The sequence below is a fragment of the Lycorma delicatula genome, chromosome 1 (assembly GCF_047948215.1).
Source record: "Lycorma delicatula isolate Av1 chromosome 1, ASM4794821v1, whole genome shotgun sequence".
Classification (NCBI taxonomy): Eukaryota; Metazoa; Arthropoda; class Insecta; order Hemiptera; family Fulgoridae; genus Lycorma; species Lycorma delicatula.
Genome location: NC_134455.1, coordinates 250,030,983 through 250,045,520, shown reverse-complemented (window position 1 = coordinate 250,045,520; position 14,538 = coordinate 250,030,983). Strand labels below are relative to the sequence as shown.

Sequence of the window (14,538 nt, the reverse complement as noted above, 5' to 3'; positions counted from 1 at the left end):
AGATATTAAGCAAATTAGATACTAGTATATACAAATATACATATCTGATACTTACCAAGATATTTGTATCATTAAATTAGAGTCTTAAAACACTGAGAGATATAAAAAAATCTGAGAGATCATATTCTGATTGAAACACACATTCCCTTCTTTGTTGTGTACTGTAAGTCAGAAAAATAAAACAGTTTGTTGGTATGTCAACTTCTGATGATGCAGTGAATTTAAATTTATTTTTACATTACGTTTTGAAAAAAAATTTCTTTTACACATTTTGCAAGATTTATTGAAACCCATTTTTAAAAATTTAAAACATGTTTTTTAAATATCACCATAAGAGATTTTTCTGCGATTATTTGATAATCTCCTCTATTCTGATATTAACATAAAATCTAATCTAGTTGTTAAATTTTATTTGAAAGCAATATTTTCAAATAAAACATTAGGAACATAATTATAAAGGAAACAAACAAGGCTTCAAACAGTTTTGAAATTTCTGTGTGATTGGTTGTCAATATTCTTGAGTTACTCTAAATGCATTTCTGGAAAAAATTTACAAAACTAATTTAACTGAAAATTGTAATTCATTACAAATAGAAAAATTCTAAAAAAATCTGTTGCAAAATGACATTTAAAAAAGTAGGTGTACTGTTCAAGGTATGTATTTTTGTTATTATTATTCTTTATTTTTGATATTGCAGATAAACAATGGCTAAAGTTGATGGAGCTAATTTGGGTTATGCATATCATTTACCTTCAGGAGGATGTTTAATGAAACTACGCAATGCTCTTTCTCAGTTTAGTGACCTTTTCAGTGAATTCAATCGCTACATTGCTCCTGCCTACCACCACGATCGTTGTGAAAGGTTTTAATTTTTACCCATTATTATATACATACTTGTAATACAAAAAACATTACTTTCTCTAATATATTGTATAATAATTTCAAATGTAAATTATAATTTCATTCTAGAGTGTTACCTGTTATTTCAAAAATTAATTCAAAAGCTTTCATTTTCATCATGCTGCTTAGTTTCAAATTGTAGTGTCACTTCTCATTTTTAACCTTGTGCATAATTGTAATAAAAAGATTAATTTATCCTCACATATAAGTATTTATTTATGAAGATTTATAAAAATAAGGCTTTTTGATCTACTTTGGGTTTAAGTCTTATTTAAAACAAGGACCTCATATTATTTGTTACACTGGTTAACAAAATTTTTAGAACCGGAAAGAAATTGGATGGTGGATGTTTATACTTGTACGAAGTAAAGGAAGTATTGTGATCGCAAAAAATTTTGGTTTTCAGATTTCAACAGAAATATCCATTTTGACTAGTTTTGGCGTGTCTGATGAAGGCTCTCAGGAGAGCCTTCATCAGAGACAGATATTTTTTGCCAAGAAAATAGTGTTGTTGAAATCAATAAGGCTTTGCCATGAAATACTGGTCTCATACCTGATATAGATCATTTGGATATCAATACTGTTTTTATTTTTTGAAATAAAATCAGGGACACTTCTTAAGCAAAAATAGTAAACGTCATAATGATTTTTTTAAACCAAATAATTGGTAATCCAAATGTCAAATATTCACTTTTTTCTTGGAACTATTGAATTAGTTTAATGTACCTAATGTAACACCAAATGCATGCTATATATGGAGTCCAAGTTAATAGTGTTGATATTGAGTTGTGTTAACTTTTTATTATGTATTCTTTACTAACAAAACAAAAAACATTTTGAGAATTTTTTCACATGGATTTCTATTCATACTGCAAATTACGGAAAGAAAATTTAATTAACTAAAATAAACTGATATCTGTTAAGTCACTCATAAATCTTTATTAAAAATCTTTGATTTCATAAGCAGTGTATCACTGTCATATATTTCACATATATGTATACATCAATCAATAAGTTATGTACAATTTTTGAAAACATTTTTAATATAAAACACATCAACATATAGGCATACTACATTTACTATCCAGGAGATCAGACATGTTTACTAAAACTTTTCTAACAAGTTTGTATATCTTTTATATACTAAAACTGTAATGACACAACATATAACTTTGTGATAACTCTTCTGATAACTTAACATGGTACAGTAATTTTGAATGCATTTTCTGAGGGAATATTTTTCTCGAGGGAAGTGATTAACTCACTTTCCCCGTTGACTTGGTCAACGAGGGAATATTTAGAAGCTTTTGTTTAGATGATTAGTGATATATATTTACAACAGTATGGAATACATTAATGAATATTGTTAAAATAACTTTTGCAAAGACTAATGTGAATATAATAATTCTAGGAAATACAGTAAACTACCTAATCAGAGGCAATCCCTCGATTATCCCTTTACTTTTCCTATAATTTTCACATTTGCCATCCACTCTTTTTTGGATTGTTACTATGGGAACTAGGTTATTCATCATCCTGATTCCTCTGTGTTGACATGCTGGTTCCTAGTAGCTGACTGGCAGAACAACCATTTATTTGTTGGGCTTATTAGGATGGATGTCTACCTTCAGTGATCATGATTTTAATCTGAGGGTTGCAAAAATAAACGCAAACTAATAATAATTGAAGTAACTATTAAATTAAGTAGGGCCTACTACTCCTTCTCAAAAGGTTTGAGTTTGAATGTTTGTTACTTATGTATTATAACGGTGCCACTATGTTAGTCAATTAGTTGTTAGATGGCGCCATTGAAAGGCTGTTGCTATCACTTAGCTAGTAAAGATAAACTTGATATCTGAATGCCTCAATAGGACATAAAATTATAAATATAATTTAACCAAACTTAACCTATGCTCGCTTCACTTGCTAACCTTCACTAGCAAGCATAGGTTAAGTTTGGTTAGATTATATTCATAATTTTATTTATAAATAGAAAATAAATAAAATTATAAATTATATTTTTAAGTTATTTAACTCTCCACCAGTTGTGCTGGTTATAATCTCCCAATGATTATAATACAGCCATTATAATACACAAGTACCGAATGTTTTAATATAAGTATTATTTAATATAATAGAATGTATCTCTAACTTAAGTTATAAAATGAATAAAATATAACTTTTTATATATGTTAGTTTAAAAAATAGATGTTCACTAATACTGTTCATCATTTATCAGCTTGTAGTTTACTGACTTCAAGCTTATGTATGTTTCATTTTTTTTTTTAATGATTGTCCTTAAGATGACTTTGCTTTACACAATAATACTAAGACTAAAAGCTTAAAGTTTCTATGTTTTACATATAGTGCTTATGTTTATTGTACACCTTAAATTATGAATTTAAGTATTGAATTAATTATTGTTAATTAGGATGTGTTTATTACCAAAGCATAGTTCCTAAGAAATAGTTGCCCATAGCAACTATTAGTATTTTATGATTGGGTTTAAAGAATTCTTTTTTATGTTAAACTTCATACACAGAATAGACTTGTTAGATGTTTCTTAATAGATTAGTTTTTATTTTGTGTTATGTACAATACTGTTAGAGAGCATGAATAATTTTGACTGTCTGTAAGTATAAACACATGCACAAAGATATTTTTAATTTTACAGGAATTTATACAAATGGATATGTAAACCAAAATTTTATGCATCCACTAATTCTTCAAAGCCTTTTGTAGAAAATATTATAATACTTTCGGCCACAAATTTAATTTAAAATTACTGTACTATGTAATACTATTGTACTACATACATTTTTTGTCAATTGTTAAATAATGAATGAAGCTACACAAAATTTAAAATTTGATACACAATAAAATATTTAATGTATTTTTATTTTTTACAGATCAGTGCAAATGAGACTTTATTCAATAAATAAAAGGGAATTTGTTATGATATTTTTTGGATTCTTTGCCTTCCTTGGACTTAGTATTTCTATTGGATTAGCTGGTAAGTATTTTACTACTACTACTGAGTACTTACTACTACTACTACTACTGAGTATAATCACTGCTTTTTAACTGAAAGGCTATGAATTGTATAACTCCTATAAGCAATGTTGTGCGCACACACATACACACACAGAGAGAGAAAGAGAGAGAGAGAGAGAGAGAGAGAGAGACTTGTTTAAAAAAATGCTATTCATCTTTTTTAGATATGTTTAGCTGATCTCCTTCACTAATAAACAACTATAGTTGTATTATAATGAATGTCTAAATGAAGTTTTTTGTGAATGTTTTTCTTTGCTTATAAATTTTTTACTCTGAGATTGTGCATTAAAAACTCAGACCCCAAACAAAGTTGTTTTGCACATAATATTATAATAATTTAATGAATACAATGTGTTTAGTTTAATGGAATATTTGCTAACATTAGCCTAAGTGACAGTTGAGTGAGTATTAAGTTAAATGTGGTAAAGGCATGTATTTTAAATGGCTAATGTCCAGTTATTAGTATTCTGTAATTTTACAAAAAAAGTAGTAGTTATCATTAATTAAGATAGTTGCTATTAGATAAACTTGGCTGTTACACCCTTCTAGTGCTACTGAAGCATTCCATTTCAATTGATGGTTCATGAAGAGATCAAATTAGCCTTTTCATCTATGACACTTTAATGTAATTTGTGACACACTTACAATTAATCAGTGTATCTGAATTTAGCAATATGATTGAATTGACTCATTATTTAATCAGAGTTATTCAAACAACTAAGGATAACCAATAAATTCTAAATGATTTTTAATGTCAGTTGTTTAAGGTTTTAATTTACAAAAAAGATATATAAAAAAGAATTAAATCATTTTGTTATAAACAAGTTATGAATGAACTAGTAATGATAAGCTAGAATAATATTAACTTATTTATTTCTCTTCATTGCAAATAGTTATTTATTTTTCTTCTCCATGACACTGATTTATATATATATTTTTTTTATAACAATCAAGAATTAAAAAAAATATATCTCAGGATTTTAAATCTTTTTATTAACTAGATTATTTATTATATATGACTTTTTTAAATTTGTTACTGTCTATTAAATTTTTAATATGTATCCATTTTTACATATTCTTATGTGGACAATTTTAATGAACTTTTCAGTAACTGCATCCTAGAAGCAGAAGATAATATTTCTTTAAAATTAACTTTTTGTACTCACTGGTTTTGTTTTTTAATCAGCATTTAGTTCATTCACAGAGATATCTTTTTCATCAGAACAATGTTTAAAATATAAGATTTAATTAAAAAGTAGTTTAAAATATTAAAATTATAGATAAGTTTGTTTATCATCTAGTCATAGATATAAATTAACTATTCTGCCACTATCGCAATCTATTGGAAGATAGTGAAACTATTGTATCTGATTCCATAGTTTGGTTGTTGTTTAAATTAAATATGTTATTATTGCTCTAATTCAATGATCAAGTTCAAATATTACTTATTATTATTATTAATTAATTGTATTTTTATTGCTATTTTTTTTTACGTATAGTTTTTCAAGAATAAGGGATTTAAATTTGTTGCCACTGATTTCTAGTGATTTGTAAGTTCTCTATAGTTAAAAATATGTTTATTTTTCCTAAAGTATCTAGAGCAATTCAGTTTTTATCAATACATTTATAGGTTTGTAAAGCTCCCTGAAAGCATTTTTTAAACTTTTTGTTTCCATTATTATGAAGTGGAGATATCTTTAAAAGTAATATACATTGAAGAAAAGACAAAAACAGTCAGTGAAAAAAATTAATTATATAAATAATTTTAGGTAAACATATTTGCTATTCATTTAGATTTGCTGAACAGATAAAATTAATTCTTTTTTTAGTTGACTGACATTCAAGTGTTTAAAAAAATCAGTTGTTCAAAATATCTCTGGAACATTAACAAAATTATTGCAGATTGGGAAAAAAGGAAAGGAACATCAAGGTCATACTATGAATCATTTATTTATAAAATATGCTTTTATGCTTAATGATTTTTCTGTTGGTGTAGTGTATATAATGTAGAACGTGCAATATATTTTAAAAAAACTTGCTCTGAATCTCTTTGAATTGCTCAGTCTGTGTATGTCCATCATTTGGCTATTAACATCAGAATAGAGTTGAATCCATTCATATTCTTTTTCACTCTATTCTCTTCTTTCTGCATGTTAGATATCAGGAGTTATTCTGTTCTGTGTAACTAAGTATTAGATGAATTAACAACAGCTGACAGTAAATTAATAAGAATGTTGGAAAGTTGGGAATGGATCAGATGGCAGCATAGAAGAAATACACAAGCATGAACCGACAGACAAGCAGAGCTATAGGAGAAGAATTCAAGGAAAAATAGGCACAATTCATTCTTAATATAATCTGTTGTTTCTTTAATATTAGTTATTTTAGTGATGGAAATTTTATATTCATATTATTCTATTTAGTTAAAATGCATTATAGCTCTTCAAGAGATATTTTGTTTAACAGTAAAATTTAATATGTGTTAAAATACATCAGTTCAAAAGAAAATAAACAAAATATGTTATTTGATTTTCACAAAATTTATTTAAAAAATCGTGACATGTCTTTTGGCAAACAGTACCTTCCACGGACGTTACAAACATGTATATGGATTACATCTGTAGCTTTTTGTTAACTATTTATAGTAAATGGTAGAATATTAAATAACCGCTGAAATATTAAATAACTGTATTACATCATACAGTGACTATAAAAATTATTTTCATTAAATTGTTTAATTTCTTACGTAAAAGATGTTATAAACATGTTTCATAATATCTGATGAAGGTATTTTGTATCAAAACAGATGTAGTTGTTTTTTAAAATAAATTTTGTGAAAATTAAATAACTTATTTTGTTTATTTTTTTTTTGTTATGGTGGATTTTCATCAAGTAACGGCTTTATCGATAAATTATATTATTTGAGTACATCATTGTTTTATGGCTTCAAAATTTAATTCCAAATAAAGAGATACTGCTCTACACTGGACAAATGATCCATGACCTTCTGTTTTTGAAGGATGAAGCAAGCTTATAAGATTTGAATTACTGATGAAAATATATCTGAGAACTTTCTTCATTTAATTTAGAAAGCACAATGTAAGTAAACAGTAAAGGAGGGATATAGTTGTTTTGCCTGTGGTCTGTTTTATGAAGCTTGAAATACAAAACATCTTAGCATATGACAAATAGAGTAAGCTGACTTTGATGCCATTTCAAATAATATCTCAACATCATCAATTCACAAAGAAATTAAGTAATTTAATGAAAATAATTTTGATAATCACTGTATAATGTAATACTGTTATTTAATATTTCAGGTCCACCAATTACTATAACTAGTAAACATAAAGCTACAGATATAATTCATAAACAAAATATATCCATTGACATATCAAGTGGCCCTTTTATAATGAAGAGTCCTCCATTGTCGACCTATTGCCAACAACTTTGGGTGATTGCTGTTGTTCAGACTGACAATACAGATGGTATGTAATTATTGTTTGATCAGGAAAATTATTTAATTTTGGAAAAAAATACACATATTTTGGCGAATGAAATTATTAATCATCACAGTATAATTTTTTAATAAATTAATGTTGTTAAACATTCTCAGAGGTAGTAGTGATTTAATTTTACTAAAAAGCATTTTACTAAACATTTTATAAACATTGAAAAAAAGACAAAAACAGTCAGTGAAAAAAATTAATTATATAAATAATTTTAGGCAAACATATTTGCTATTCATTTAGATTTGCTGAACAGATAAAATTAATTCTTTTTTTAGTTGACTGACATTCAAGTGTTTAAAAAAATAAATTCTTTTGTTATGAAGCATTTTACTAAAAAGTGAAATATTGTGATGAAAAACTGATTGACCAGAAAAAGAATTGAGATAACCATGATTGAAATAACAGATTTTTACCTCATTTTTTTATTGTTTCATAAATTGGGTGATCTAAATAGATTATTAGGTATTCTAAATGTTTTGAAAATTCTTTAATTCATAATTTACTGAGTGAAAGAATGTGGAGTGCGAATACTAAATATTTTATCTCCCTCTATTAAAAATATTAAAGTAGTCTAATTTAATATCTTATAAATTTATAACTTACTTCTAAAAAGAGAACTCTTTAAACTATGTTTTTCACTTCAAAATACAAATATGTATAACCTCATCCAAGCATTTTAATGAAATATATCTATTAAATGACAATTTCTAAAAAATGAATTACCGTATTTTATGCATAAGCTGCCATTTTTGAAATTCATTTTATTGAATTGGAATCCCAAAACTAAGGCCCAAAAATTACTAAGATCTGCTTATACCATACTGAGTGAAACAGAATTGTTTAAGTGAAACTTATACAGATCTTAATAGACTAAATCCATATTATGTGGTATGTTTTATTTAAATCTATATAAATAAATAAACCGTATTGTTTTTCTTTTATAAGTAAAGAAAACAATTATAATTTTATGTACACAATAATTTTCAGCCAAAAAGATACTTATAGCAGCTACTCCTATTAGTTATGGTAACCTAATAAGGATAAAGAATAAGTTCATATTTGAAAATAAATAAACTAAAAATCACTTTTGATTTATCTGTTTCTTATTTATAGTTTTGACATTATTAATACATGGTTTGCTTGGCATTTCTTCTGCCACCACCCCATTCAATTGCCCTAAAGCATAAGATCAAATGTCTGTGCCACAAATGGCTACTGAGCCACAAAAGAGTTTAGCGACCAGTGTCTTAAATAGATCCTAGAGCTTACCCCACAGTGTGAGTGGACAAAGCACGGTGCCACACACTACCGGCCTATGTGTTCCAACTGCTCACTTGTCATATATTTACTAAAATGGTTAGGCGCACCCCATCAACTACTAAAAATATATATGAAAACCATATATTAAAATTTACTTCATCTAGACAGCAATTCGATGCCACGCCCAGGTCGCTGAATGCTAGCAATTACCTGTCCATCATATTAAAGCGCTTGGAGCCTTAATTGGCTGGTGGTCAGCCATATATCTCTAGGTTTTCACACAGCAGTGCGGTAGGAGTCTTTTCCCTTAGGTAAACTACTGATGTCGGTTGAACAAAGCAACCGTATCGAGAAAAACCCACGTAGTCCGACAATGCAGCTCTCACCACATTGACTTGCTGCTTGTGAGTGGCCAATTTTCACAGCCTTTATTACATATAATATGATTATACAGCTATTAATATGATTACACAGCCTTTATAATATAATATGTGGGTTACGACTGTACGATAATTTGCCTGCTCCCTTGAGAAGCATAACCTTCGTCTTGGGTACAGAAATCTTTAAATTTTGAATGTCCATCCAACCCTCTGCGGTTGAAAAGGCTGCCTGCGCCTTCTAGTTGTAGTTCTATTACTACGAACTAAAAGGAGACAGTCATCGGCAAAAGCCTGGGTCATGACCTCTTCTGGAAATGTCAATTCCAGAAACCCGTCAAATACCAGGTTCCACAGTAGAGGACCAAGAACAGAACCCTGCGGGCTTCCCATGGTAACCGAGTTTTCCACAATTAGGTGCATGTCCTTAAGCAGAGCCATGCAGTTAGACAAATAGTCACGTACCACGGCCTGCAGGGCTACGGTAACATTGCGGTGTTCCAACTCATAGAGGACAGAACTCCAACACATGGAAGGAAATGCTGCCTCTATGTCTATTTAAAAATTGCCAAAACATATTTACAGTCTGCACTTTTCATCTCGGCAAGAGCATTTAAGATGCAATTCTCAGTGCTAACCCCTTTAGTGAAGCCAATTTTTACTGCCCTTTTTTACTGGCCTCAATTTAGAAAACAGTTCACCTCAATGCTTTCCCAGAGATTTTGTGTGTTATTTTCTTTGGCAGTGTCTGTGATTCAAAACCATCATAACATTATTGGCAACATCCATATGTTGAATAATTTTGTTTTATTTTTCATTTCGATACAAGATCTAAATATATATTTGTTAAATGTTGACCATCCCATTAGTCTTTTTGTTTACTTTTATTAGTTGTTCTTTCTTTATTTTCTGTCATAACTATACAAAGCCACTATTATTTTTTACTCCTTCATCTTCAACCATAAATTTTTCTACTCATTCATAGCTGAAATGGATAAGTATTCCTTCCATTTATTATAAATCCCAACTTTCCAGTTTCCTCCAATTTTCTGACATCATTTCAAATATCTCCTCTAAATTTTCTCAATCATTACCAAATGTTTGGTAATGCAAAAATGTTTGTTTGCAAATTTCAGGGCATTCTTCATTATAATTCACCATTAAAATATAATAGCATATCAAACTATCCCTCGATGGGGAGTCTTATTCTTTAAAATTTTGGGGGTTGGTGTCTCCACTTTTTATATAGGGGCTTAGCCTCTGCAACTTTTCTTCCCACTACACACTACACCATATGTAACACTTTACACTATAAACATACACTACACCAAGAACACAACACAAATTACAACATATACCCTTACACAACTATACAACAACATTCTACACTATTTCTTCTTACATTTTTCTACAAATCATTTCAAATGTGGCCCTTACGAAAAAAAAAATGCTACCTCCATATCCTGTTGCAGTATCGCAATTATTTTTTTCACATTAATAAAGAGTTTTATTAATAACTAGATAGGGAATCTTGGAGAGCTTCATCAAACCAGTCAAATGACTGAAGACAAAAAAAAAGAAGAGTTTTACAAAAACAATTGAATAATAAGGCTGTCATTATTTTTGGGGAAAGGAAGATCATATTTCTGTAGAAAAGGAAAAAGGTAAAGTGAGAGTACTTGTGCAGATTTATAGACTTAATCAATTGCGGTAGAGGTTCAAGAACAGTCTATGTCTGCGTAAACTAGCCTACGTCTGAAAATCCACAAAAATTTATAATGTAACAAATGTTTAGTTTTTATTAATAAAGATGTTACACTTAAAAATGACAGTGGTGTTTTGTACTTTTAACTACGTTAACATGTACTGACAGTAATGAAATGAATCGGGATTTGCTGAATCATTGGAGGGGAAATGGTCGTACTTGACGGTGATTTTGATATCATCATTAAAGTTTATGGTTGACTGACTAGTAGATTTGATCGTTTAGCTGTTTTTGAAGTTTTGGCAAAGGAGAAGTAGCCATCGAACACAACTCACAACTCCTTTCCTTTGTAGCGTTCGAAGATATAGTCAGTATTAGCTTTGCAAACAGTTGAAATTGTAGAACCTCTCGGCCAAATAAATCTGTGAAGTAGGAAGCCTCCATCAACAATATCGAAATCTTGAAGGTTGATGTCTGCAGTGGGTTTTAATATGCTATAAAAAACCGCTGTTTTTCCTCTTTCATGCTTTGTCAAAGAGGGCTAATGGAAATGAGGCCATCTCATACTGTAAATATTACTTCAGGTTTTGGTCATTATGTTGACTTATAGAGATTCTATGAAAAATTAACAAAAGATCAACGACGACTGGGTCACCATGTATTTCATAGATGTTGTCACATTGTTCAGAGGGGTTGTACGTTCTTGACTTGTCAGCCTGACCTCTGAAGACGGGATATCCACCTTCTTCTGCATTGCTGCCTTGTCTACTGCAACAGATTTGTAGCATGTGATAGTATCATCCTCCACAACTCCGGTTGCTAATGAAATTAAGTCTTCAGTTACACGAAATGGGTTATGATTTTCACAAATAGAAAATATTGTTATGATTTTTTGCAAATAAGGTACAACTTTTGATATAATGAGAGGATTTTACTTTTCTATAAACCATTTTGAGATAATCTTTTCTGTACAACTTCGTTCCTAAGCACCTTTGCTCTAAATATAATGGTTTAGAAAGTACAAGACATTATATGTCTAAAAACGTGGTGTAACATTAATTTTTTTTTAAATAATAATTTTCAACGGCTTATCACTTGAAAGCGATTTGGAGTAAGAAAAAAATAAGTATGACTATTTTTGTGCAAAATTTTGTCAACATTAATTTTGTATAGTGAAATCTTTGCTAGAACCAACCATTATCGAGATATAAGCGAAAAATTAAAAAAGGGACACATTTTCCTATACCCTGGAGTTAGCTCCCCTGGCAGATCCAGGACGTTTGGTATATTAATCTCAAAATACTTACGAACACATCCCAAAAGTCAAAAAAAGTATGCACAAAAGTCTATCTACAACCCATTTTTCAACATTCATTACTGGACTATGAAGTCTAGAGAGCTGCATAAATATTTTCATTTACTTTCTCCATTTTCTACAAAAATATCATGTTCCTTTCTCCAGAAATAATAACAACCTTATTATTCAATTTCTCTTCTAAAACTGTTTATTAATATGAAGAAAAAATAATTTCGACACTAAGAGGATATGGAGATAGCAATTGTTTTAAAGACCCATCTTTGCGAAAATATTAGACAAAACGATCTGAAACTCGATGAGTGGAAGAAAGGGGTCCCGTATATTAACACTGTTAAAGCACCTTCTACAAAAATTGTTTGTCCAAGTTTTAGAGGCCGGAAATAGCGTTACAAAAAAAGGCCGTAAAAACGTGTTTCCTGTGGTTTCCTTGAAAATATAAACGTCGCGTTTATTGCTGCTTAAATAAGTTCTTTATAAACTAACGTTGAAAAGAACAAACTCTGGTTTTTGTACGTCTTATACTTTTTACAAGAATTTATTGAGAAATGTTTGCAATCTAAGTTCATGCCCATTCTTTCATTTGCAAGCATAGATAAAATGAATATCCAAGTTAATTATGCCATTTGTAGTATTTTTAGATTCACGAGTATATGTAGGTTTGCACAATTTAATGCTTCGTTGGATTCAGCTACATTAAATTTTTATCTCATTTTCACGTAATTAAATTTTTATTATTGTCTGCCTCAGTGTTTTCATCATTGAATTGATTATTCTGTTGCAGTAATGTAAAGAAATAATTGTCATCAATAATCAATTTGTTGATATGTTCTTTAACAAGAAACAATCGTCTACATTAAATATAGAACAAGTTCTATTATAATCAAAATTTAAAATATAATTCTAATTAATTGATATTACTAAACTCTATAATTATTACCATTATTGTTACATATTTCTAACTGTTACTAATATTTACTATTACTGTTAACACATTAATAACTGTTTATGTTGTTATCAACACTAACAATTAATAAATAAATAGTAATTTTAAAAATATGATTAAGAGATATTATAATAATTTTAAATATGTTTTAAACATATATTTAAAAATGAAAGATAATTTCTGCACTATTTACTTTTGATTGTAGATGAAATTTTTGATAAAAGTTTTCATGTGAGTGTGGTGATCGATGGATTGACTTTAGACAAAAAGCTTGTCAGTGTGTTGCAGTTTGATAAAGGCCATAACAGGTAATTGCAATAATCTACTTATTTTGATTTTTTACATCTTTAGTAGGGATTTATTTTTACTATTATGTTACAGTTTTTCAGGCTAAATATGAATCTGCAGATGGAGGTCATAAAAATTAAATTGCCTTAACCACAAATTTTTTGCTTACATTGAAAATTTATTAAAAGAAAGGGTCAAATTGAGAATTTCCTCCTTTTATGATGGCATTTAAAAAAATAACTTACAAATGAATTTACAAAAAAATATGCATTTCTTTTAAATCTTATTTAATAAATATTTTACAATAAAAATTATTCAAAACTAAACTATTAAAAAATGTAATAAAAAAAATTGGTAGCTATTTTTTACATTTATCTTGTTTAATTGGGCTGTTCCCAAACAGTAATTAGTTGAGCGGGAGAACTCTTACTGTATGGAAGTATAGTTTCTTTGCTCCGCGTTTTTTTTGTGTTTTGTTGGTTTTTTTTGTGAATTTTTGGAAACGGACGACGGTATATGATTGGGTTTATTTTTTTGGTTCACGGACTTATTTTTTATACTGATTTTTGTTAGATCGACCTTATTGCGATTTTCGATCTTATTGGACTCTTAAAAGATTGTGCAGGTCGACAGTTGTTTACAACTTCGAATATTTTCGGTAAGCCGGTAGTATTTTATTCCAAATGCTAAACTCCTTATAAGGGGGAAATTCATCCTTTTGTTTCTCACTCATCTTTCCTTATTCAACATTCCCCTTCAGTATCTACACCGATCCAGGACCCCTCTTCATTTTGACCCTCCCTAAAATTTTGACCTACGATTCGGACACATACATTTTATTTATCCACCAAAATTAGCCCCCGGACCCCTTCAAAAATAGCTGTGTGGAGTTCAAAATACAGGGTTTTGAGCCCCAAAAAAGAATTTACTATTGCTTTCTCGTTTAATTGATCCATATAGCCACGGGATGAATGAGAATCCATTTCAGGCAACCAAGAAGCTGGAGAGATCACCGGTTTGGAGGGGATGTTCTGTCTTCAGCTTTACATCCTTCCTATTAGTAGAGACGGAAGAAACTGGCTTTTTCATGGCTGTTCCGACTGCGAGGAGGACTTTAATAGCAGTTAACCACACTCCGATAGCTTCCTCAGACGACAAGGAACGTACTGGCGGAGACCTC

At 29.3% G+C, this 14,538-nt stretch overlaps 1 protein-coding gene across 1 annotated transcript in view; it reads left to right on the top strand.

Annotated features, from left to right (window-relative positions):
- Positions 1 to 14,538, top strand: part of LOC142318278 (transmembrane protein 181) — a 55,672-nt gene that overhangs the window by 2,657 nt on the left and 38,477 nt on the right. The window contains exons 2-5 of the mRNA XM_075354845.1: positions 699 to 863; positions 3,811 to 3,914; positions 7,276 to 7,443; positions 13,276 to 13,378. Coding sequence (XP_075210960.1) covers positions 706 to 863; positions 3,811 to 3,914; positions 7,276 to 7,443; positions 13,276 to 13,378 — 533 coding nt within the window. The 5' untranslated portion in view covers positions 699 to 705. The remainder of the gene's footprint in view (positions 1 to 698; positions 864 to 3,810; positions 3,915 to 7,275; positions 7,444 to 13,275; positions 13,379 to 14,538) is intronic.